This window comes from Homalodisca vitripennis, chromosome 1 (genome assembly GCF_021130785.1).
Source record: "Homalodisca vitripennis isolate AUS2020 chromosome 1, UT_GWSS_2.1, whole genome shotgun sequence".
In the NCBI taxonomy this organism is placed as follows: domain Eukaryota; kingdom Metazoa; phylum Arthropoda; class Insecta; order Hemiptera; family Cicadellidae; genus Homalodisca; species Homalodisca vitripennis.
Genome location: NC_060207.1, coordinates 122,815,845 through 122,842,322, shown reverse-complemented (window position 1 = coordinate 122,842,322; position 26,478 = coordinate 122,815,845). Strand labels below are relative to the sequence as shown.

The 26,478-nt window shown below is 32.1% G+C and overlaps 1 protein-coding gene across 4 annotated transcripts in view; it reads left to right on the top strand.

Annotated features, from left to right (window-relative positions):
• Positions 1–26,478, top strand: part of LOC124370659 (proton-coupled amino acid transporter-like protein pathetic) — a 52,585-nt gene that overhangs the window by 15,745 nt on the left and 10,362 nt on the right. For 3 of the 4 annotated variants that reach the window (XM_046828949.1, XM_046828962.1, XM_046828956.1), the window contains 7 exons: positions 7,301–7,389; positions 13,928–14,077; positions 16,599–16,749; positions 17,868–17,989; positions 21,266–21,350; positions 22,520–22,795; positions 24,497–24,675. In XM_046828949.1, coding sequence (XP_046684905.1) covers positions 7,301–7,389; positions 13,928–14,077; positions 16,599–16,749; positions 17,868–17,989; positions 21,266–21,350; positions 22,520–22,795; positions 24,497–24,675 — 1,052 coding nt within the window. Of the gene's footprint in view, positions 1–5,048; positions 5,359–7,300; positions 7,390–13,927; positions 14,078–16,598; positions 16,750–17,867; positions 17,990–21,265; positions 21,351–22,519; positions 22,796–24,496; positions 24,676–26,478 lie in introns of all 4 variants that reach the window. The other variant, XM_046828967.1, reaches the window with a different exon arrangement.

Here is a 26,478-nt window from a genome sequence, read left to right as displayed (position 1 = left end):
TCCAACTGGTGAGATATAGTTGTCATTTACATTTGTGTATTAAAATATCCCAGCGAAGTAATGTTACGGCAAAGCTCATGAGCAACATCGTGTTGTATAAAAGCCGTTGGCAAAACTTATATGTCCCCAATACTTTGAGACTGGTAAACTTTATTTTGTTGGTTGTAATACAAATAATGACCAAAAAGTCGAAGAATCTTTATTTTTATTCATAAGAAATACACTACTTGTGTGTATAACTTTTTATAGCAATTCTGTTACAATGATGACGGATTTCACATCGAAGGTTAAGAGCAAATCTTATAACTTTGATGTTGTTCAACAATGTTACATAACAATACCAGACACAAAAGTTTTGTTATACTATACAGGACATTTGATTGTGATTGTGTAAATTACGAAAAAACATTTAGTTTTATTATCATTCAAACAGAAAAAATCATGCATTGCATAATAAATTAAACTTCTGTAGTTTATAAAATAGTCATACAAATAAAATAATAGTATCATATTTTTACAATGTAATAGTTTGTAAGTTTCGTGAAAACAGGTCTGTAAACGTATTTACTTGAAAAATCGGAAACTCGATTTAAGATAAATAGTTTATATATTTACATATATATATATATATATATATATATATATATATATATATGTATATGTATATATACACACACACACACTATTATACTATATTATTATATTTACCATTATATATATTATGTTATTAACTCCAATTATAGGGTTATCTATATATATTAATGTAATGAAAGTAACTAAAACCCCTTTTAAAAGGGTTATACTAAAAGAAATTTTAATAAAAGGTTTAAAGAACACATATAATCTTTGAAAACAAATAACATGTCTACAATAAAATCAAATTTTGCTGAACACCTATTGGAGACTGACCATAACTACACAAATATTGAAAAGAACATGGAAATTTTAGACATCGAAAGGAAAGGAGAGAAGTTAAACACAAAAGAAGAATTACATATCTATCTAAATTATAATAAAGATCCTCATAACAATTTAAATAGTAATCTGAAAAATAAGACAAATCCAATTTTTGAAAAAATTAAAATATTAAATAGAGACTACTAATAAGAAAATTACAACTGTGTAATTTAAATTTAACATATGTATAAAAGGTGTATATCTAATTGTTTATTATTTATTTATTTAGAGGTTAATGTACACTGATGATGGTTAAAAACCGAAACACGTGTATGTAATAAAAACATTTTTAAAAGGGTTTTAGTTACTTTCATTACATTACTATTATATATAATATATTTTAATAACATACGTGCACATAAATAGTTATAGAATGATTAACAGTTAAAAATACTGAATACATAACGTACATAGTTTAACATACAATAAAATACATATATCTCAATAAGTCCTACTGATATATACATTTTTCAAACATAGACATGTGGAAATAAATATAACATGTGAAATGTGTGTGTGTTGAACCATGAATTTTATATCATTTTGAATATGATTAAGTTTCATTTTATTTTCTATATTTAAAATTTTGATTAAATCTGATGAATTTTAAATAAACTTTCAACCTCTTTTGAAGAAACATTTTAAGCCGCAATTAGATATACATGTACATACAAATTATGTTTTAACATTTTTATCTGCCTCACTCCTACAACTATTATGAAACTCCAGCATAAAAGAGCACATTATAATATTACGTAAAAGAATTGCTCTGTAGGATCGTTGATAAATAATCTCTTCGGGGAAATACCTTATTAGAAGAGCTCCCGTTGTGGCACGTTTGTTTGTTATCCCATGAAAACTACAATACTATATTTAGAGTCCACCATTGTGCAATGTACCATTGAATCCACAACCACAAATCATTCTGTGGTTGGAGCTGTGAATCAAATTGGCTGGATTTGTGTCAACACAATCATATACGAGAGCTTTAGTCTTCTAACAAGATACAGAGATAAAACATTCTAACAAGACAATACAATTTGTTTATAATTAGGTTTTAATTTGAAATAAGATGAACGTATCACTTCATCCTACATTCGTATTTCAACTCAAAAATTATCTGAGTCAAAATTATTATAGTAAAAATAATAATCTTTAATACTTTCTCAACGATATCAAATTCGTGTGAGATGAAGAAAGTGCAATATGCTACGTATTACACATAATTGAAACTCTATTCCGTACACATCTAAACGGCGGTGGGCCAGGAGCAGTTCACCTACTCACACTCTACCAGGACGCGTAGCCACAAACTTTAGGACAATTAGTACTTGGGTTTTAAAACAAACAGAGAGCACACGTGATAATTTTAGGTAGATTTCTTATGAGAGTTTTCGGGTGATTTTTTTGTATTCCATTCGATCTTAACCTCAGAGTACAAAGAGCAGTATATTCATTCAGAGCAGTTTTTTAAAAGAAAACACGAGACAATGAGACTACCACTCTATCTATTTTATAGGTGTCTCTACCACCAAGATTTATAGGTGTCTCTGATGTTACAAAGATGCTAATGTTTCGTTTTGAGGTTTATCGTCATCGACTTTATTTGGATCTCTTCAGACGAACATGACTCCAGATTCCAGGAGTCAAGTCTGAGACATCTTCAGATACAAGACGCTGCAATAAAAGGAAGGTGAACTGGAGCTAAACTCAAAATTCAATTGAAACAACCATTTCTACCATAGCTACGATATGCGTAGAAAACTCGGTTGCTCCACCGTGCTTAGAGGTCGTGTCTATCACATCGTAGTACACTTAATTGTGTACCTGATGAGACAATGAGACTACCACTTCACCTATTTATAGGTGTCTCTGATGTTGAAAAGATGTTAATTTTTAGTAGTAACCCAATATATAATTTAAAAAATACCTGTTGATAAATCCTTGTAAAGGAATATAAATGTTTTCATCATAAAAAAATATAACATTGCAGTTTTAATACGTGTTTATAGGACTAGTTATAAAATTAAAATACAATTAAACTTAAAACATGCAGTATTTTAGCTACTAAAATTACACGCTTTACGTCAACTGAGCATATTGTTTAAAAAACTAATATCTTAAGTAACCAACTTTTCTCTTTACGGGTATTTTAAGACTCATTTATATCCGCAGATAGGTTATTGGAGAATGTTGGGCCTACATAGCCAAGTTGAATTACTGTCTAAACAATGCATGTTAACTTTCCATGTTGAAAGAAACTATTGCTATTACCTCTGATATAATAAAAATTTAATTAGTGTTTATATTGTCTCTTATTATGTACGGATAAAAGGCACACTCATTTGTATGCTTATAAATTAAAATTAAAGTTACATATAATATTAAAACTTGCGAAAGACCTTGATGTGGGAAATGTACTCCTAAATTTGTTATTTAAAATTGGCACTACAAATTTGTTTAACATCTCAAGAAAAACCCCTTGTGCAAAGCTTAAACTACCATTATTTATGGCAAAATATAAACAGTAGAATGCGCTATTTCTAATGGTCATTCAAAGTGGACCGACCCCAAAATTTTCAGTTTTGAGACTATCCACTGCCTTTTGAAGAAAGAAAGCATCTATTTAATTGTAAAATGGACCATTCTCATGCTGCTTTACTTTTTATATTGAAAAAATAATTGGTCCAGAACAGATTTATCACTTAAAAATCACTGGGAAAGCTAATGCAGACTGAATGAACCCTACCAAGTGTCAAAAAGGACCCAATGTTATGTAAGAACCCAATATTATTGTGATTAATATTAAGTCACCCAAGCTTAGGATATTACAAAATACAAAATAGATTAACGTTTAGAATTTGTTTTGATGTCATGTGTGTTAGTTGCCTTCTGTTTAGAGAGCTTTGTTGTAACATCCTAAACACGCAAAATATTGTGTGCTAACTCGGAATAAACGGAATAACCCATTTTTTCGAAAGGCTGAAGCTATTTTTTTAGATGCCATTTTTTTCTGAGGAAACTGTAATAACAAAAAATATTTACTTCATAACAAATTAAACTACATTAAAACGCTAAAAAGAGCTAATTTAGTTCGCGTACATGATTTATAACAAAATTAATGATTTTAATAACTTTACTCTTGACTACCTGAACACGATTTGCTCTACTAATATCACTAATTGTATTATCAAAGCCTGATATTTATTCTTCGCCTAGGTTCCAATTTATACTATACGCAAAGGTTGAGGTCTTACCTGTTTTAATGTACCTGCTGAAAGGATAGTACTTTTTTGGACATTCACCATCGTTAATGGTTCAAAAATAAAATACTACGTTTCGATTATTGGAATCCATCTACTTCTTCAGGTTTAAAATCGTAAAGCATAAGATTAAGCTAACACAAAGATTCATAACTTATAATATACAACACGAGTGTGTGTGTTGACATAAGTGGTGAATCCATACCAGGCATAATTGACAAGATAATGAGTTGTACATAAAACACTCAAGTATACACCTGACGGTCTAAGAGTATTACAGCAAGTAACAACATAGAACATAGGAAATGATTATTAGTTAATAAAGAGCAGATATTGTAGATGGTATGTAGACGTGAATGGAAGCTGTGTTGAGGATACTCCTACCAATGCGGGTTTGAAAGTTTCTGAAGGTAATTAGTAATGTGAAGATAGAATAGAAGGGTGTTTGTTTTCACTTCCTTCAAAGTCGTCATGCCATTGATGTGGGTGAATGTTTATGAATATTACTTATGTATGTCTAGGACAATTAAAATTATAAGTCTACTAATTTTGAGGAATAAGTTTCATATATGAGACCGATTCTTCTGTGTTCGGTTTGGTGCGTGTAACAGTAATCAGATATATTATTAACCATAAAACACTTTTAATGGATTTGTTACGACGACCTTGTAGTGTTGGTCGATTAAATTATATTACAATTCAATGATCCTCAGCCTAAGCCCGTAATCTAATGTTTTATGTGTTGCATGCTTCAACCACAGGGCTGTTTTGTTTACTTGATTCTTAGAGAGCTGTACTGGTCGGTTATTATTAAACTGGAAGGATCAGTGTGTTGTAGGGGAAATGGAGAGCATCTCACTAAAAACAAGTTTTCAAATATACACAGCAACATGCAACTTTATGCACCATGGCCCCACCTGCACGCTAATGATTCAAGCGAAGTGAGCAATGGATACTATGCTAATACCGCCGGTTGCCACGACCATGTTAATGTTTGCTACAAGTGTTGGTTGACACCTACCGCCAACTTCGCACTGCTCTCCCAAACTAGACTCAACATTTGCAGTTCACCGGTTACAGTTCACTTACTTCTCCCTCACTGTGTCGCTATCATACTAGGATGTACAAACAAAAGAAGGTAAAGTCATTACAGTGTTTCTGTTCTTATCATGGGAAAGTTCGTTTTACAATGTCAGTGATAATTGTGGCATTGGTGTGCTTCTGTCCTGTGTTTGATTATGATTGTAATTCGAATACTTGTGTGAATTTAGTTTTATGTATATTTTATCCTATTTAATATTGTTCACAGATTTGTTGTTATCTGGCATATTTTTATTACATTTTAATTAATTTGAATACAACATAAATAGAAAAAAATGTGTCTAGATGGATTCCTAAAACTTTTTTGTAGACAGTGTATATGTCATATCTGTCGCATAATATGCTGAATTAATTTATATATTGGTTGAACGAAGGATTAGATTTAAACTATAAATCTTATTGTTGAAATGAATAAATAACTAATATGTCAAGTTTTATAAAGAAATCTTTACAAAATTGCTTTATGGATAGTGTGTGAACCATGTTACCACGGAGATATAACATACAGTGGAGAAAGAAATAAGCAGGACTCTACTTATTTGGGATGTATGGTATTATATATTTATGTTTACTCCTGGGGAGGGCACACTAGTAGCTACCGGACGAGTATCGGAGACTAAGCTTTTAACATGGTACTATAGTTTAAAACTCCATTATAAACAGGAACTCGTCTCAAATCCGTAAATGATTCATTACTGAAACTTAGATCTGTGTCTAAATACTAACTAATTGTTAACAATACGATAATCTATTAATAATAATTGTTTATAATTTACATACGATATAGAGTTTCTTATATAAATATTAACATATAATCGTATTGTATGTTGTTAGAATTGAGACACTAATATATAAGTTCTTAAAGTGAAACATTTATCGAATTGAGATGAGTTCCTTAATTATAACACAGTTTTACACTATAGCCTCAGTAGCCTCAGATGTGCGCACGGCAGCTAAATAATGTTGTCTCTTAAGACATAAATCATTATCACCCTTAGACTGGTCTAATTACAAGAGGTTCAGACAAGTTGCCTGATTCACTAGTTTCATTTTAGGGCTTCATTTTCTCTGGTCTAATTTGAATGATATAATGTTTTGAGCTAAGGACCAAACCACATGAAGATTATTTCAAGTTTTACAGGATCCCACGCAAATACATTAATCATAAATGTTTCATTTGGCTCTGCCCCTTGACTCTAAATGTGTTTAAGATCAATCGCGTTCAGTCCCTTGATTCACTGCTTTTGCAATAAAACGTCTCGGCCTTTTTTGGACATGATTGAATAAATCATGTGTAGGATTTGAGTTCAACCAACAACATAATTATGTCATGTTTTGTAACTGACTCTTAACTAAACAAACTTCTCAGAACAAGAGATACAATTACTTTCATCCTCGCCATCTGCCCCCTTGGCACCAAACAGTTCATTATTGAATTAAAAAATAAATCATAAAATATGGATGACGTGAAATTTGTCCATTAAAAATCAACCAATCGCTTACACTGATAGATTCACTGCTTGCATTGTGTGGTTTATATCTCAACTTAAGACTGATACTTGAAAACAACCGAAAGGGGATACAGTTCTAGGGTGAAACCTACGTTTACAAACGGTATTCTAGCGTTTCTAGTGATTTGAATGATCCTTTACAAGACTTGACACAACCAGTATGTGGCAGACATTTACGAGTTTGGGTCATACCTCTGACTTATTAAATTTAGTAAACTCTAGTGAGACTTTTTATAATGTAGACTAAATTTAGTACACTGGTCAGTTTAGACGGCATACTGCTTATAGAGCTTGATACTGATTCATTATAGACAAACAAGATGAGTTTCAATTAACTGTGTCTGAAGGTAGAATATTTTTTTTCTTCGTTCAGCCAATTACATAATTTACACAGCATATAACTAGTAGTGTTGAAGGGGTGTTTAATATCTTACCAGCGTATGTTTCCAAGGACTCTGTATGTTCCAGGAGGCAAACTTAGTGAGTCTGCAGACTCGTGAGGTAATCATCGCGAAGGTGAGCAATCGAGAACGACGCAACACAGCAACGGTGATAAGGTAAATATACTGTTTATTTTCATATTTGTAAAGTTTTACCTTGTTTCCATTCACTACACTTAACATTTTGTAACTAAAAACTATTTATACTCACTACAGTACTGAAGGAACGGTTATTGCCTTAGTTTGAACGAACGCATTTACGACTGTTGGCAATGTTGTCGTCCAAGATGTCTCATTGCAGGCGCGTCACCACCTCCGCGCGCCGTTAGCGTTGTTGTTGTGTTTATAAAAATACAACCAAATCTGTGCATTGTGAAATGGAAATACATTATAATTGCCTAATTTTAATTATGATAAAAATTAATTCACTAAAGTTCTTCTTCCTTCCGGATCTCTCATTTATATGGTAGGTCATTATGATCAAATACAAAACTGAGGGCTTGATCCGAATAAAAAAATATGTTCTAATAATATTTTGAGTGTATTATCCTTCTTCATGAGATAAAATAGAGATCGAAAGCTGCTTTTCTGGTTCGACTCATTTTTGTGGTGTGAAGCCCTGGTGACAAGAGTTTCTGACACTGATCCACCTGGATCTTAGAGAGTTCTATGTACAGTACATGATACATATCATCTTTGCAACAACTTTGGTATTTTTCTATATAGACTGTAGTAAAGTCCAGCTCCATGAACCGTTTATAAATGTATTGAACCTGGAACTTTCCTTTTCTTAGAAGCACATAGCTTCTTAAATCTCCAGTCATTTGAAATATTCATACCTCTAGAATCTCTCGGATTCCTGAAGATTACGATATTATATGTTCTTGATATTAAGAAGATTCCAACTTCTAAAATAATTGAGTTCCCTGACTCTACAATTTTCGACCACAGGGAACTTTAAATCATTTGAATCTTGCTACCTTAAAAAGCTTTCTATTTCTGAGAGCCCCAACATCAAGAAGCTTTTTCTTACTGGGAGTCCCAGCCTATAAAGGGGGCTATCTTGTCTTTGAAAATGTTTCTGCCAAAAGAATTTTTACAGTCTCTGTAAGGCTTTGAGATTTACAGCCTCTAACAATATTACGGAATCTTCTAAGCCTGATAACTTCCGGCCTTTGTGAGTTCCCATCCTCTAAGTGTTCACGACTTCCCCAACAACTGGAAACTCTCGTCCAATTAAGGATTCCCATACCTATAAGCTATCAGTCTCTTCTTTTTTAAACTCATTTTTTCTTGGAGATACCGGTCTTTAAGCACATTCAATGGGGAAATCTCGCATAACCCCCTAGACATTTGTAGAGAGTGTAGAGTGCCAAGAATGTAGCTGTAGAGAGTAGGTGTGTGGAATACCTAGAGTGTATCTCTAGAAAGGAGACATATAAAAAGAATGTGAAAAGAAATGTGTAGAGGTAACTGGAGAAGAATATATTAAATACATGGGAGCATATTTAGATAAGAATTTGAATGGGAAATCCCATACTAAACTTAAAGAATAAACTGGAGAGTGTGCTTCGAATGTTTTATTTATTTAAAAAATATGTACTTTGATGACCTAATGTGAACTTTACATTTCTCGTTAATACATAGCAGATAACAGTATGGAGTTGAATATTGGGGAGGGACATATATAACAAGTTTTAAATGCTTAAATGTGCTCTAAAATAATTTTGTGAGAATAATAATGAGAAAATTAAAATTTGAACCAACTAGACCACTCTTTAGATTCTTAAGTATCCGAATTAGAAATCTTGATGTTTACAAGGTATTAAAGTCTTTGTGAGAAGTAGGAAAGTAATCATGATTATAGGGAGAAATAGCGTAATGCAAATCATTTTAATAAACCCCGACCAACACAATTTACAAAGACTTACAGTTTCTTTCCTACAAAAATATATAATGTATTGTCATCAGAAATAAAGTTTATAATAACTTTTCTCATTCACTAGGGAACAAAGAGCGTCTGAGACTTGAGGACATTGCTTACTGTCCAAAAATAATTGCACGTTTTTATATGTAAAATTTTACTTCGTAAACTTTAGTTACAACTCTATAAAAACAAGTTCATTGTTTTTGTTAATAAATAACTGAATTTATATATGATTAATTATTATTCAATATTTAGAGTTAGTAAAAAATCAATGAGTTTCTTTTTAATTTTGTAACTCTATGTGTTTGTTTATCAATAAAAATTGATCAAAGTAATATTACAGTTTGAAATGTTTATTAGTAATATTTATTTATAACTTTATCGATTGTTATTCATTAAATAGTTTATTATTTTTATGAAAACTCATTGTTTTAGATGGGTGATTTTATTGTTAAATGTAATTATGTTACTACAAGTTTTTATGTTTTAGAACAATATTAGTGAGACAATACACATACCACATTTTTCTTGAGGCAGTAGATTGGTGATATTTGACAATTATATATTGCACTTAATTACCACAAAACACACATAGTGTTATTAAATTAACCGCTGGAATGAAACAACTCTGTTAAGAATAAGTGTTTCCAACAAACAGAGCAAAGAAGCGAGAACGTTAACACGGAACAAAGACGACCTATGTACGCGGTTCGGCTCCGCAAAGGATACTAAGGGTCCTGAGGGTTCGCTTAGATGTACCTTGAGCTGTGATAAGATGTGTTGGGTTTTCCGGTTGAAGACGTTGTCAGATTGCCGAGCGGCGGGGTTGCCATTCAATGCTGTACTTCATGAGTACTTCCCTATATGTTATCAGGCTGTAGCACTAAAATTAATTAAATTTCTTTAAAGGAATTGTTTGCCAAAAAGTTGTATTTTTATTCTATTGTAATTTGAAAGATAACTGATTAATGGTTAACCTTTGCCTTATTTTACTGCTAACTACTATTTACTATTTAAATTATGCCTCCAGGAGGATGCCTTGGAGGATATATTTTCTCAATGTATTCTGTCTTTCTCTTGTAATTATATTTTTTTAATACCTAGTAAATTCTTGTTAATATGAAATATTTGTAAGAAGATATTGTAAAATGTTCGTAAATATTTTGACTTTAGGAAGGTCTTAGTCTTTGGGAGAGTCTAGCCTCTGGAACCTAAGGCACTGAGAACTTTCAGTCATGTGATTGTATAGATAAGAGTTTTGGCGAAAACATTATATCTTAATTTAAAAAATGCACACGATGTAATACTCTTTGATTCCATGCCTTGTGAAGAAAATGTAGACAAATTTTGTTCTATTTGTTTTTATTCCAGTTAACCGTTAAAAATTATAAAGAGCACAATAGTATCTTTCAGTCGAAAAAAGGTCTTTAGAAACTTCTGTTTAATGAAATTATTTATTTAAGTGGCTAAGTTAAAAATAGTTCTTTCCCCAATAAAAAATTAGAAAACTATTGTTAGATCATCAATGAGATTAGCGTTAAATCCACCTTCACATCTGCGTCAGTTCATCGGTCGGTAATATACGGGTGGAAAATTTAGGATCGTAAATAGAAATGCTCCCACATTATATAAACGTGAGACAATACTGGTGAGACGCCATCTGGCAGTGCAGTGCCACAGCTGAGACCCGTTGGCACGCGCCATCTCCACCTCACTCGTGATGTGTAATAATAGGTTCTGGCATACTCTAGATTTGTCCTTGACCATTCACTCTCAATAGTTCCGTATCGTAAAATTATAATTACCTATTGTATCCTGTATACTATTGCTATGAATTATTTAGGTCACTTTTTGTGATTCTGACTGTCTGTAGTATACAAAACCGTCAAAATAATATACTCGTATCTTTATGTCTTAGTCCCACCCCTCCCCTCACCACCTATTAATTTTCTTATGCATAGAGATGGAGTGATTTAATTTGGGGGATGTTTATATGACCAACTGAGGAGTATTGTATGTATACAAGTTTTTTACTCTTCCTCCCCCCCCCCAAAATGGGGAATAACATTTTTTTTAATGGGAACCCTAGCAAGTGACACCTCATTGATACCAGCAGAAGAAGAATATCGCAAACTAGAGGTATATAATGTTACCGTATGAAATTTGGTGGCCAATTAAAGTTTATATTGTTTCATAAAACTCCTATAGTTTAAGCTACATTTAAAGTTATTGTCAGGCAGATAAAACATTAACTCATTAGTTATTTTGAGACCTCATGACAACTTATGAGAACGAAATCATAAAACAAGTTATTACAAGAATCAACAACTATGATTAATATAGCATTTCTTAGTTTTTGTTTTGTCTGACTGATCCCATTAGGAAATCCTAGGAATATAAATGACTGGTTTTGCCATCTCACCTCTTATTATCTCATTAGTATCTGAGACACATTCAGACCAGTTACTGTGTAAAAATTAACTGAATGTGTCTCAGATTTACATGCCCCAAATGAAATCATTCCATCTCTATTCATAAGAAAGTTAATAGGGGGAATGGGACTTTGAATACACCTGGTATGCTTGTATATATATATATATATGTATGTATGTATGTATGTATGTATGTATGTATGTATGTATGTATGTACATACATACATACATACATATTGAAAAAAACAACAGAAATTGAATATAAAACTTCAATTATAGAGATTATAGAGATATTGCATGGGGTCGAGATAGGATTTAATTTAATTTTTAGGTTTGTATCACTGCTTACACAGTTGATAAATTACAGACATTGCTGGATTCACAAGTCATTTTAACAATTATCGGATAACTATATGTATATAATACATACATATAGTATAAGCATGCATATTGTTTTCTGTATTTAATCAAGGAATAAGGCGTCATTTGTATTAAACATCCTTGTGCATGTTTAGATAGTAATAATTACTGAACTTATTACTGATAGTAATAATCCACAAAATTATAGAATTTTCCCCCAAATATTTCATTGCTTACCAGTATTTTTCACATTTTCCATTTGGTTATAGGGCGGTCACATTTTCTCCACTGTTCTTCTTTGCTATCATCTTGCATGCATTTGCTGCTGAATCTCCTAACACAATTTCCTAATTATTTAATTAGTTTTTAGGTAAAATCTGAAACTGTTTCTACATTTTCATGCAATAATATTGTCCACTTCGTGTAACTAAATATTTAACAACCTTTAAAATATTTGAAATCCAACAGATATTTATTACACTTGCACTTACATCTTGTGCGATATCTCATCATATGACACGTCAGAGAGTTACAATAAATTGGTATAAGCCTTCCATGACAGCTCAAATTCCTGGGCTGATGTTATCTATCCTTGGGCCTATAAAAATCTACGTTATATTTACTTTCAAACTAAATAGTTTTAAGCCTTTAAGGACTAATTACCATCATGTTCTTTCATTACTTTCGAGAAATCTAATAGATTCAGGTTGTACCAACAAACTTTTAAACTTCTATACTTTATCTGATGACAGAAAACTCAGGCCACTACAAATGGTTTTGTCTTCCAGAAAGAAGTTTGCTATTTAAAATGCAAATTACGTGGGTGGAAAAGTACTCACGCCGACAATACAAATGAGCAAGAAGTCATAATTAGCACATTCGTATGTAAAACTGTTCTGCTAATAGCTTGTCGCTAAATTCAGCAGAGAATTTAAACCATGAATCGTTTATCATAATTAAGAAAGAGTTGAGTAATAATTTCATATTCCATAATCTTCGTTTAATTAAGCTACGTCAATTAAAACACAAATTTCAACGCTCTTTATATTAAAAAAACGAAATTTTTAAATAAATTTAATGTTTTTTAATGTTCTTATTATGATTCTCTTCTCTCACGTTTGTAGGAAGTTGTCGAAATTTATGACTACTAAACAACAAATATCAGAGTGTTGGTGTCTTTATAAATTAAATATAAATATATTATGTAACGTATTTCAGAACTGAAGGAGATTTGAAATACTTTTCTACTGGCATTGCAGTGAGTTATAGAGCCAACGAATACTTACTTCAGTTTTTACGATAAATAAATAATTAAAAATTGCTCAGCTAAGGGATGGTGTAATTTTAGGTAGATTTTGTATACAAAATCAGCTATTGCAATAGCCCTCATGGCACCACTTAAGCTAGATTCCTGCATAGCTTCGCTGAACATGACCCCTAGAGCATAAAACCACCTCCGTTTAAAATGCTTTGTATATGCGGTGTGTTATATAATGTGGCTTGTGGAAACGGTAAATGCAAAAAAGCGCCAAAAAGTTGCTACTTGGTGCAACAATCGATTTTAAATGTCTCGGCTAGGTTCGTTGACCAGCTTGGTACAAAATTTATTCTCAATATGGCGGGCGTTTAAACTTTTAAAAATGTACAACTCCGTCATTTACGAACCCAGAGAAAAAAACTAAAGTATTCTGAAATTTTTATAAACCTAGAGAAAAATAAAACTGTTCTGTAATGCTTATAACTTTTCTTAACCCTTTTGTCATATTTTTAATCTCTAATGGTTTTCAAGATATTGAGTACATGTAAATCCCATGAAAGAAATTAGTAATATTTTAGTTGTCACAAAATCCGGCTGAGCTGGAAGGACTATTTACTATTACTATTAGTATTATACGAGTATATAATCTGCATCTTATATATAACATATATCTCAAGGTCACACCTGGAGTTGAACGACCCGGCCAGCCAAAACGCGTCCACAGCCGTACTCCTCAGCAAGGGCTCAAGCTCAGAGTTTATAGACGATGACCTCGGAATTGGAAACTACAACCCATTCAAACACCGTCGTCTGTCCAATCCTACATCGTGAGTTTTAGATGTACCAATTACTGTCATTTTAATGTCTGTGTTTCTTCTAAAACTGTGTATTAGAAAGCTGTATACAACAAAAACTTATAAAACTTTATCAAAGACACAAAAAGACGTAATTTATTACGAAATGATTACTATCAATGATTTGGAATGAATTCACAAACTTTGCATAATTTAGTGTTTGGATTTTAAATTTTCATTTCTAACCAGTGATTCAGAAGGAGACCTTGTATAAACTTATAAAAAAAATACCCATAAATTTTACAGCAACTAATGATAAAATTAGGCTTTACAGTGTTCATAACAAAACTGAAATTTGCATTCATTTACCACTGCCTTACAATACAAAATATATTTCAATCCACAACACAATAAGGTAGGATACCTTAAAAGTAATTTTTTCCATCCAAATTTAAAAAAATATCCATCAGAGGGGGGCAAGGTTTTTGGTTTGGGGGACTTCCCATTAAATGAATTAATTATGTCTCATATGAGTAGTGTTACTGCAGCAGAACTGTATTAAATACAGTAATCGTTACATTGAAGAGTAAGGTCAGTTATCTAGAATAATTGATAAGTGGTTTGAGTGCTATACCATTATAATTATAGTACTAATATTATATCATAATATTACAACATAACATATAACAAGATCCAGACGTCTATGTGATTTTTTTAGTATAGAAACTACCTCTGAAGTGATCACTTCAGTTGCTCTGTAAATATTCAATGCTATTAGTACAGTCAGCCTGTTTGAACCCACGGTACTCCTAAGGTACGTCCTTAGTCCATGTAATGAAGAGAATGGCCTCTTACTAGTAATTGTAGTCATAGTGCAGTACACAAAATTCTAAACAATGTCCGTATATTGGGAAACAAGCCCTTGTCACATAAATTCAACACTTCAATTACATTTTTGGTATGTTAGAGCATTTCTTGATGCTGTTGTGCCACAATTCAAACTCAGTCTTGGGTAGGTCCTCGTTGTAGCCCCCATTTTCAAACATATAATTTTTATAAAAATATACAGTTTTAAAAAATTGAGTTGTCTTTTGTATTGGATGGCTTCTTACTCTGCATTTGATACATCTGCTTATGGCATTAAGCACTCAAACCCCTTTAATATGTCTTTATGTTTGTTGAATCGAGATTCCAATGAAATAATTAGTCAACCCAAGGATCTTTTTTAGTATATTTCTGGGGGTTTGAAGGTGTGTTGCTCCTATTCAGTTATCTGCCAGCTGTATGAGGCATCGAAATTAAGTAACCAAAGGTATCAGCAATTTGGGCAGCCTTGTCAAAAATTGAATGAAATTCTTTATCTGCAATTTCTCTTATGGATTTCAAGCTTCCAAATACAGTTTCAGAGTTTGTAATTGCAGATTATAAATCCAAATCAATTCCTTGCAGCTTGTTGCTTAGGTTTACAGTGTAACCCTGAAGTTTTCTGATGCCGAGAGAAATTATAAATTCACCTTGATGCAAAGAGTTTACTAGCATTAAAGCTTCCGAAGAAAAGTCCCTATCGTTCCAGTTTCTGATTTCTTTTAACTACTTCAATTTGTTTAGAAGTTCTTTCATAACAAAAACACGCCCCTGTATCCATCTCGTTGGGCAAAGCTGCAGATGCATTTTGTTATTGGTTTCAAGATGTATGTCTGTCTGATTCAATGCACTTGTATAAAATGTCTTGTCGTTTAGAAGTCTTAAAAATTGTATACAACTTCTCCACTATTCTGAAGTAATTGCCGGAACTTCAGACATGTTCGACAACGCTAGGTCAAGGCTATGAGAAGGGCAATGCACACATATTGCTGTTGGGTAAGCTTCTTGGATGAAAGCCTGAGTGCCATTAAACCTCCCACTCATGGCAGTAGCACATCGTACCCCTGGCCATGTAAGTTATTGACATCTATATTACTGTCTACAAGACCTTTAATTAAGGTTTTTGCCAACTCACCCGTAGTAGAGATTAGAGGCATGAACTTCAAAAATCGCTCACAAATCTGATTGTTATTTTAGGAATTCATTCACTTAATGTAAGCCCAATGAAAACTGTTCGACTATTGAAAAGTGTTATAAATAGGTCTAACAAATAACAATTATTCTATTTTAAATAAATTGGAAATGTACCCACATTACTCAACTTAAAACCCATATTGGGCAGTGAATTTGTTTAAAAAATATCAATAATTTTGATAGGGCTGACCCCAGGTCCTTGGGAGGGAGGCATAAGTCCCAAAAACCACCCCCTAGGTGTGCCACTGCATCAGAGTTAGTGCTATCCATCCAGTGGTGCTGAAATGGAAGTTATTACATTTTTGAACTTAATTTCTTTTTGGTCTTAAAATATCCAAGAAGGTCAATTTTGTTTTTAAGATACAAAATATTGCCAGATGCAAAATGCATTCAATATAAGTGTACATCCAATTCAGGATATTTTTTTAGAACTATTCCCTTTTAGTATTAAATAATTTAATTTTCTCTCCGGTGTTGATTACTGATTCTGACCTAGGGACTCTGAAACGCTGATACACCTGCTGAAAGCTAGCCTTGGCACAGGTATCCTGGCCATGCCGATGGCCTTCATGAATGCAGGACTTCTGTTTGGCCTGGTGGCCACCTTCGTCATCGGATTCGTCTGCACCTACTGCATACATCTGTGGGTCAGTAACATGCAACTGTATGAACTTGTCTTTTCATATATTAAGGACATCTCAATCGCACATGAAAATGCACTACCGACTATGACTGATTTAGGATTTTAACATTTGTTACTGTCGTATTTACAAAAAAAAACTCAAATATAAAACATTTCAAGGACTGGTATCATATTCATGAGAAGGACACTAAAACATACGGTTCCACAGCCATGAAACTGATCAAAGTACGAAATACAACGCTGAATGTGCAGAGATCAAAAGTACCACAGGTTAAACCTTGTGTACAGGTCTCTAATGAATTAGGCCTATTATTTCCCCATGTCCTGAGACAGTTTCGTTTTGTTGGTACACTCTAAATAGCCCAATAATTCTGCTCCCCAGTTGTATACATTTATTACTCACTATAATATAAAAAATGGTAGCAAAATTAGAGCTCAAGAGCACGTGCTCAACAATACTTGTCATATATGACTACCTCTTCAGAGGTAGAAACAGTTGTATCTGCAGTGTAATAGTGGCGCTGGATTAGATCACTTCCTTTATCAGTAATAGCACTCTTTTGTCAAAATTTACGTTTTATAAATGTGGTGTTTTTTTCAAATAGATGATTTTCTTCTTATTGGAATGAGTAATCCTAGATGAGAACTGAAAGTCAATCTTTGGTATCTTCTTAGAGCAATAGGAGTTCCCCACAGCTTTCACCTAGGACCGATTCTCTTTATATTTTAATTCACTGGATCGGCTAGCAAATGTGCGATTTCTTCTTTCAATTTCTGTTATTTCTTACATGATTATCAATACAGTTTATTATGCACAGGAAGTCCAAATAATGGGCTAGTGTAAAACACGAAAATGGGATAAAATTTTAAATTACCTGAAATAAATACAAACCAGAACGGTTTCGAATCTCATAGGTTGCTAAACTACTTAGAAAATTAAAGATATCACTTTTGATAGTTATATAAGATTCATTGAAATTCTGTATTTTTTGGTAATTCAGCTTTAAGTATTATAGTCTTAAATTACCTGGATTAACGAGTAATAATTTGCATTTACTTACTTAATAAGCTCTATTTTAAACACAATGTGCTACCATAAATAATATTAATCTTCAATTCTAGGTGAAATGTGCTCAGATTTTGTGTATCAGGAGAAGGGTACCTTCTATGGGGTTTTCGGAGATAGCAGAGTTTGCCTTTCTGACTGGACCGATGCCTTTAAGGAAATATTCTGTATTAGCTGGGTGAGTATAATAACTAGTTGAGTGATAAACCCCAGAAGTTATGATAAGTTCATGTATCATAAGTTGATATGGACACAGAGTTGAGAATAAATACGAAACAATTAATACACCTAACAGATAAATTACAATTGGCAGTACAAGAATTAGTATGAATGTAGGAAATAACTTTAAAATCCATTTTTGTGGAGCAGTACTTTTCAATAATTCTGTACCTTATACTAATTTTGCACATAATTAAAATGCTTATACAAATCAGGTTTTAAGCAATATCAGGCTGAAAGGCCCTTGATGGAATGTGATGTTTGTAACAAGGATGGACTTGCCTTTTACTTTTTCCTCATATATTTATTTTCAGATAATCCAAGCCAAAAATGTGGTTTTTGGACATTTTTTCAGTACATTTTACTGTTAGTCAAAATGAATTAAACAAACTTATGTTTACCTAAGTAAGTATATGCAAATATCATTGATAAATTAAGATATATATTTTAAATTTTAAGGAATTTACCCAAACAATCAACATATTTATAATAAAATATTGTAATAGACTAATTTTCTGTGCTATTAGAGGCAATATTTATAGGCAATTAAATTATTTAAAATGTTGTAAGAAACTAACTTTTATAAAAAGTATATATTATCTGAGTTTGTATAGAAGATTAATATTAATATCTATAAAACATTTCTACTTTTAATACTTTTTAACATTTTAAGACTTTAAAATTCAAATCACTTACTAATTTTCTAAACATCTTCTTGTGTCCACAAATTATATTTTTGTATTTTTTGTAAGTATTTACATTTGTCACTATATCCCAGTTAAAAGCTTTATGAATGGAACTGTTAAACAAAACAGGGAAAATTAAGTTAAGACCATTGATGCAAATAATAAAAAAAAATTGATGTAAAATACAGAGTTAGGTGTACAAAAGTTATTTATTTTAATAGACTGTATTATTAAAATGTATTACTATAAACTAGCATACTATGCTTTTATATTACTTTAACCTGAAACTATGCTAAACTGTAAGACTTACTTTAATCTATTTTTATAAAAGCTTTAAATGTAGCAATAAAAATTAGCATTTTAAGTAGTATAAGTTGGAAAATAGCTTTAAGCCTTATTTTACATTAAAGTACGGTAGATGAATCCAATTAACAAATGTTACAGTATGATTCTCACTCACAAAACCAAGAACAAAATAGACCTACATGTTGGATAAGAAGTGAGAAGTAGATGACGATGTTTGAACAACACGAGGTGACAAATGAGCTTTTGTTTGACAACACTATTTCAGAGTCAACAACTTATGTGCCGGGTGTCGTAATCGCATTGAATAATTCATCTACTTATGTAACTGTTACATCATGGGGTCTTGAAATCCTGAAAAGTAATTAAATTTGTAACTAAGAAATTGCAATATGTTATAGCTGTAATTCCTCCAAAATGAAATAGACAATTAACGTAAATGAGTATAATATCAGACATTGCAATTTGTACAGGATAAGACGGAAAAACATGCAATAACTTCCAATAATTTAATTGAACCTACTTTTATGTACTGTGTGTCCACAAAGTCATGCCTAACTCCGCCTCTTTAATAAAGACATTTTACATTTAAATAAATTTTTATTTCCCACTTATAATTGTTTATAGCTACTTTATTATTGATTACAGAATAACAGCTGCTTATAAAGTTTTGTTTTCATTAATTACCATTAAGTTACCATTTGTTGCCATCTATTAATGTGTGCTTAATGTTTTTGATGTCATCAGTGCGATTCACCTAAAATAAGGGTTTGGTGTGTGCTTTATCCCAACACTGTGTTGTTGGTGCATTTTTCTTTGCTGAAAACACTATTAGCAGATTTATCTATTTTGATATGTTGTAAACACTATGCTCGTCCACAAATAAAAAATGGAAATGTGATTTTTCAACATGAAGAAGCACCTCACCACTCTGGCACATTGTTCATAACTTTTTTTTAATTGCCTGGTGGCTCAAAAGGTTGAGGTGGGTGGAAGACTTTTCCATCATACTCACTTGACTACTTTATTTACTACTTTATTATTGATTACAGAATAACAGCTGCTTATAAAGTTTTGTTTTCATTAATTACCATTAAGTTACCATTTGTTGTCATCTATTAATGTGTGCTTAATGTTTTTGATGTCATCAGTGCGATTCACCTAAAATAAGGGTTTGGTGTGTGCTTTATCCCAACACTGTGTTGTTGGTGCATTTTTCTTTGCTGAAAACACTATTAGCAGATTTATCTATTTTGATATGTTGTAAACACTATGCTCGTCCACAAATAAAAAATGGAAATGTGATTTTTCAACATGAAGAAGCACCTCACCACTCTGGCACATTGTTCATAACTTTTTTTTAATTGCCTGGTGGCTCAAAAGGTTGAGGTGGGTGGAAGACTTTTCCATTATACTCACTTGACCTTCTCCCTTTAGATTTCTATTTAGGGGACTGTGTCAAAGGTCAAGTTTATAGTGAACATATTCAAAATGTTGACATTTAAAGCAACGAACCGGACTCCTCCGTTTGAATCAATGACCCTGGAAAATTCTAACCAAGTTATTGGGAGGAAATCAAAATTCACTTATTGCCTGAAGAGCGATACAAGGTACTCAAATCAAGCTCAGAAAACTTGCTTAAAACTGTTTACATTACTCTTTAGTCCTATGTTTATCATCTTATTCTCCTGCTATATACACATGTACATACAAATATTTAAAAGTGTGACATGAATTTGTGGACACACTGTATTTAAAAAAATATCCTTTACAACACAGTCGGATTGAAGTCATGTAGCTTATACGCACAGAAAACAGAATATTTCTAATAACATTATAAGACCCTATCTTGAAACATTATGAGCTCTAAAAACATGTAAGAAGAAACATTGATGTAAATGACTGGAGAATACTAAACAACTGTTTTTGTTCTGCTCTGCAGCACCTAATAACTAAGAATGATAATTCTGCTTACAAAATTTGGACGGCCGCCATCTTGAAACATCATAAAAGATGTTTTAAGTTGTTTATTGTTTAAAAAGTCAAATCATTCAAGTCAAAGATAGGCAGAAAAATAGCATTATACAAGCTTTTTTTATCAATTTCAAACTTTGCACACAACATTATAGTAGTTTTCTATGTGTATGATTGAAAAATTCCATCACCTTTTTAATAATACAATATCAAATTAACTTGAAATGTTTTCTTTGTATATTTTAATTTTGTATATTCCTTTTATTTTACAGTTTTCTTATCAACCTTGCTATCTTGATCGAGATGCTAGGATGTTGCTGCGCTTACGTTGTGTTCGTTGCTCGTAGTATGAAACAGGTGAGTAGCTGTTTATATCTGTTGAACGACTACTAATAGCGTAGTGAGAGCTGCTCTCAAGGCTTGATTGGTGTTCAACACCACACCAGGTGTTCAGTGGACTCTCGCCAAGCCCAAAACAGCTGTCAGTCAAACTGTTATTGACCCTTCAAACTGGTGTAATTTAAATCTGTTTTCATTAAGGTGCCAGATATAATCTATAAATATTTTTCTGGGGATATACGCTTATTGAAAATAGTAATGTTAATTACTATTCATTATTGTTTTGATCTCAGTTATACCCACTATCCATAGTTGCTAGCTATTCATTGCTATAATAGTTATAGTAAATTGTTGTCCGGATTTGTTAAATGTCAAAGATCTCTGTAAAATTCTTCAGCAGTGCCAAGAACTCCTCCTCGTGTCTTCAACTCTAATTTAATTCAGTATTCACACCTCAGTTTTGGCTTTCCTTCTGTCCTGTAACACTAACACCACATCCCAACAATAAAGGAATTTGTAACATAAATATGCTGATCAATTTAGAGGTCATTTTTATAACGCATGCAAACAACTATTACCTATAGTTCTACAGAGGCAAATGTGGTACAACAGAAAATTTGGCAAAATATTTACTCGTATAATTACATTAAAACAAGGTTTAGAGTCTGCAGTATACAAAATAAATATTTACAAATAGATTAACTCACTCATACACACATTTTAAGTTTCCCATCGAGCCAAGCAGCGCAACGTGACAATCTGATGTCGATTACATTGACATTACAGAAAATGTCACCAGGGTCTAGAGAGTTACAATAAGATTGAAAGGCTAACAGGATTTCGGACATTTGCCATCATTATATGTTATAAAAGGTATAACACAACGTTTCGAAGATTGGAATCTATCCTCTTCATCAGGTGAGGGGAGGTATTAATACATACCAAAAATAAAGAACAGAGAGCAGTAAAGAAGGGAAAGAAAAAAGTTTAAACATACCCAAAAGCTACTTGGAGTCCAGTCCAGGTATTGTCACTAGACAGGATGCAAGTCCCTAGCACAAATCAAGTGTGAGGATCACAATTGCCATAAGTTAAACCAATGTTTGGATTTCCATAATACATATTTTACACTATAATAATTACGGCAATTTTTAAAATGATTGAATAGTTCAACTTTTTGATTCCAGATTGCGGAGCATTACTGGGAGATAGACTGGTCACTTCAGGTTTACATGATACTGCTCATTCCACCTCTAATCTTGCTCAACTTGATGCGTAGTCTCAAGTACCTCACACCATTTTCAATGATATCCAACTTCCTGTTCATCGTTGGTGTCTGCATCTCCTACTACTATATATTTGACGACCTTCCACCAATGTCTGAGAGGCCAATGTTCTCTTCCTGGCATCAGTTGCCAATATTTTTCGGCACCACCATATTTGCTCTGGAAGGCGTCGGTGTGGTAGGTGCTAAACTAATTCAGAGTATTAAAAATATTTTTAAGTGTTAAATAAAAATACATTCAACTGCAAAGTCTCTTATGGATTTTATAGTTATTGTTTGATAAAATCAAATTAATATTAAATATACTAATAACGAGAGTATAAATTCAAATAAATAAGTGATTTGTAACTTTTCTACATTTGTATGTAATATTCTACGTGTCAAAGTGATATTTTCAAATTTGAAGGTATTACATTATGCTCATCTGGGCCAGTTTCTTTCAGTGAGTGACATCTATACCAACCTGCTTTGTATGATTAATTAAAACAAGGTAGGTGTATGCCACACCATGTGTAGCGTAACACGCTTCACTGAGGTTCAATGCAAAATTTCAAAACTATAGCACATTTTATTATTGATACATAGAACGACAATCATACAGCAAAGAAATTCGTACAACCCCTAGCAAACAAAAGAGAAATTGTGTCAACCTACTGAGTGATAAAGTGAACGACGCCCAGCCAAATTCCATGGTTGGACATGCAACATCACAGAACTCATTCTTATCTATGTAGAAAGGACTTTTCATGGAAAATTTTAAGTCTAAAGATGAAAAATTTCTCGAGATGTCGCGCTACATAATGCATTCACATTAATTAAAGCGAGTTTCATATCAATGTTAAATAATAAAACTCTGCACACCAAGTCAATACAAAACAATGTTGGATGTGTTGGGATAATTTGATCACATGTGTTAACATGTCATATGTTTAAATCTTTATTATGAGTATACTGAGTTAAAAAACATGTATTTATTCTACTTCTTTCTTGTTGCCATCATGGTTACCCATAAGATCAATGTAAAATATTCAATAACACTCAGCCAAATCCCATGGAGTAACAAGTACCAAAATCGAACTCAGTGTTCTTCATATGGAAAAACCCATTATGCAAAATTTCAAGTCTATAATTACAGACATTTAAAGTTCGTTTTCCAGATGTTGTGTAGAAAGACAGACAGAAATGAAATTTTTCCAGCCCCATAAGTGATAAGCTTCACTAACACTCAGTAAATTAAATTAGCTCAAACAATGCAGAAAGGTCATATAGCATACTTAGCATAGGGATTCATGTTTTAAGTTGTTTCATGACTCATAAATATTCAAACAAAAAGAAAGCGAAGTATAACCTGCTCTTCTCTCTCTGCAAGACTAGAGTGGACTTAGTGTAGCCTGCAAGTCCTTGAGACAATGGACTTGAGAGTGTCATTAGTTTCATTATCATATTAGAATGGTATAGTAACTGTTCTAATAATTGATTTAACACACAATGACCAGTACATGAAGCTGATGCAAAAAGTATATCATATTATAATAAAATAGTGTTATATTGAAGTACAACCAGTGCTTCAAAATCTACTTTTTGAGTTCTAAATCTTTTCTCCAAATCTTGCCTCCTAACTTATCATACTTCAAAAATTAGGCCCTTTATTTATTTCAGTTTATTTTACTTTTATGCTGTTTTCTGATCTTCCTATCTTCTACTTTCTCCTCTAGCGTGCTGTAATCATCTGCAATCTGTTTCGTATCTTGTCAGCAAAGCAAAAGAGGAGAAAGCCAAAGCTACAATAGGATATTTATAACGTCTTGAAATATTTCAAAATTTCTCTAACATAGTTATAAAACATATTGGCTGACTTGCATATGAACTCTGTTTACAGGTAATGCCACTGGAGAACAACATGAAGACACCTGAGCATTTCATTGGTTGCCCAGGAGTCCTTAACATTGGCATGGTTTTGGTTGTTACTCTGTACGCTATCACAGGGTTCTTTGGCTACCTCAAGTATGGGGAAGCAACGGAAGCCAGTGTTACTCTAAACCTGCCTGTGGAGCATTTGTAAGTAGGAAAACTGTTTAAATTTGTTATTTATTGAACAAAATACTTTTATTTATGTATGTATTAATTCTTAAGCATCATATTACATCATAACTTTATGACAAATGATTTGTTATGAAACAGACTAAACTACATTAAAATTCTTAAAATATGATACATTAAAAACTATTAACTATATTAAGGGCTATACAATCAATAATTTTGTTTGTTTGAAAAAAAAATATGGAAACAAGTTTTTTTGTAAAATTTGAAATAACTGAATGCCAATTTAATTTATGATCAATTTCCATACAAAAGAATTTGGCTGATTCTTGTACTGATATTTCAATTTCATTACAGTTTATTTTATTATTTTACTAATATAATAAAGGTTTTGAGACTTCCTCTGTGTGAAAAAACTCAACCTGCATCCTCAGTTGTTAACCTATGGAACTTTTGGAATGTCTCGTAATCATTGCTGGGTGGTGAAGGAAAGGAAACTAGACCATTTCAGATAAGACAGGTCTTCAATTTTTCAGACTTCATATCATTCATTTATCATCGATCGTTGGGCTATTTACTAAGGGCAAAAGCCAAACTTCTGAACTTAGAGAACTCAGTGTCACAGTCCTTTAACACTTGATAGATTCCTTTAACTGTCCACTCTCAGCTTTCAAAAGGACTGTAACCGAGACTCTGGGGATGTGAGCTTCTAGCGAGTGAAAAGAGACTGAAAAATCTATCAGTCTTATTTACACACATTATATTATCTTTTTATATTAGATTATTCCATTGGAAAATAAAATTACTAGTAAAAAATTACATAAAAACCTATTACTCTCATCTTTTGATTACATTTATTTTAAAATACAACAACCAGATTAATCTTTCAGTGCTAGAAATTTGTTTGGAGCTTTGTCTAGTAAAAATACTTACATTTAACAGAAAGAACATTCATTTTTAATGTGAGTTGGTATAAAATATGCGTTGAAATATAAAATTGTATTTTACATTTTTTATAAACGTCCGTGAAACTGGATCTGCAACTTATACAATGTTCTTCGAAAATCTGGTTAAACAAATGTTAGCACTGAGAGGGTTAAAAGAAGAAACTAGATATGCCGTAATTATAAAATAATTATAAATAAATTAATTAATAAATTAATTATAAAAAATTTGGTGGTTTCAAAGGAAAAATATTAAAACGTTTGTATCAAATTAGTTATTAATTTCTGCCTGCTGTTTTTAAAGACTTAATAAAAAAAAAATCAAAATCAAAATCACTTTATTGTCGTATAAATCTCATGATCATTGACAAAGTCATAAATACAGCACATTCTGGTAGCCAAGTCCAACATAGATAGTTAAAAGTTAAAAGTTTCAACACAGTTACATCAACAATATCAGCATTAATGCACTTAATGTAATTTAATAATAATTTACATTATTTGGCAATGCAAAGAACTATACAGTAAATAACAATGGTACCACTGTAGTTACATCGATGGATCTGTATTGAAAACATAACATAATCTTATTAAAACAAAACAGACTTATTGGAGAAAAATTCCTCTACAGAGTAGAATGGGTTCTCCAAAAGCCATAAATAATACTTCTTTAAGAAAAGTGTTTTGTCAAACTTTGGGATTAAATGTGACAAATGGTTATATACCTTCAGGGAAAGTACCTGATGACTCTTTAAAGTTTTACTTAATCTATTGAATTTTATTTTTGATAAATTCTTGCATCTTGTATTGTGCGAATGGGTATCACCAATGGGCTTTATTAAATTTGGATTTTGGAAAATATATTGAATTAAATCAA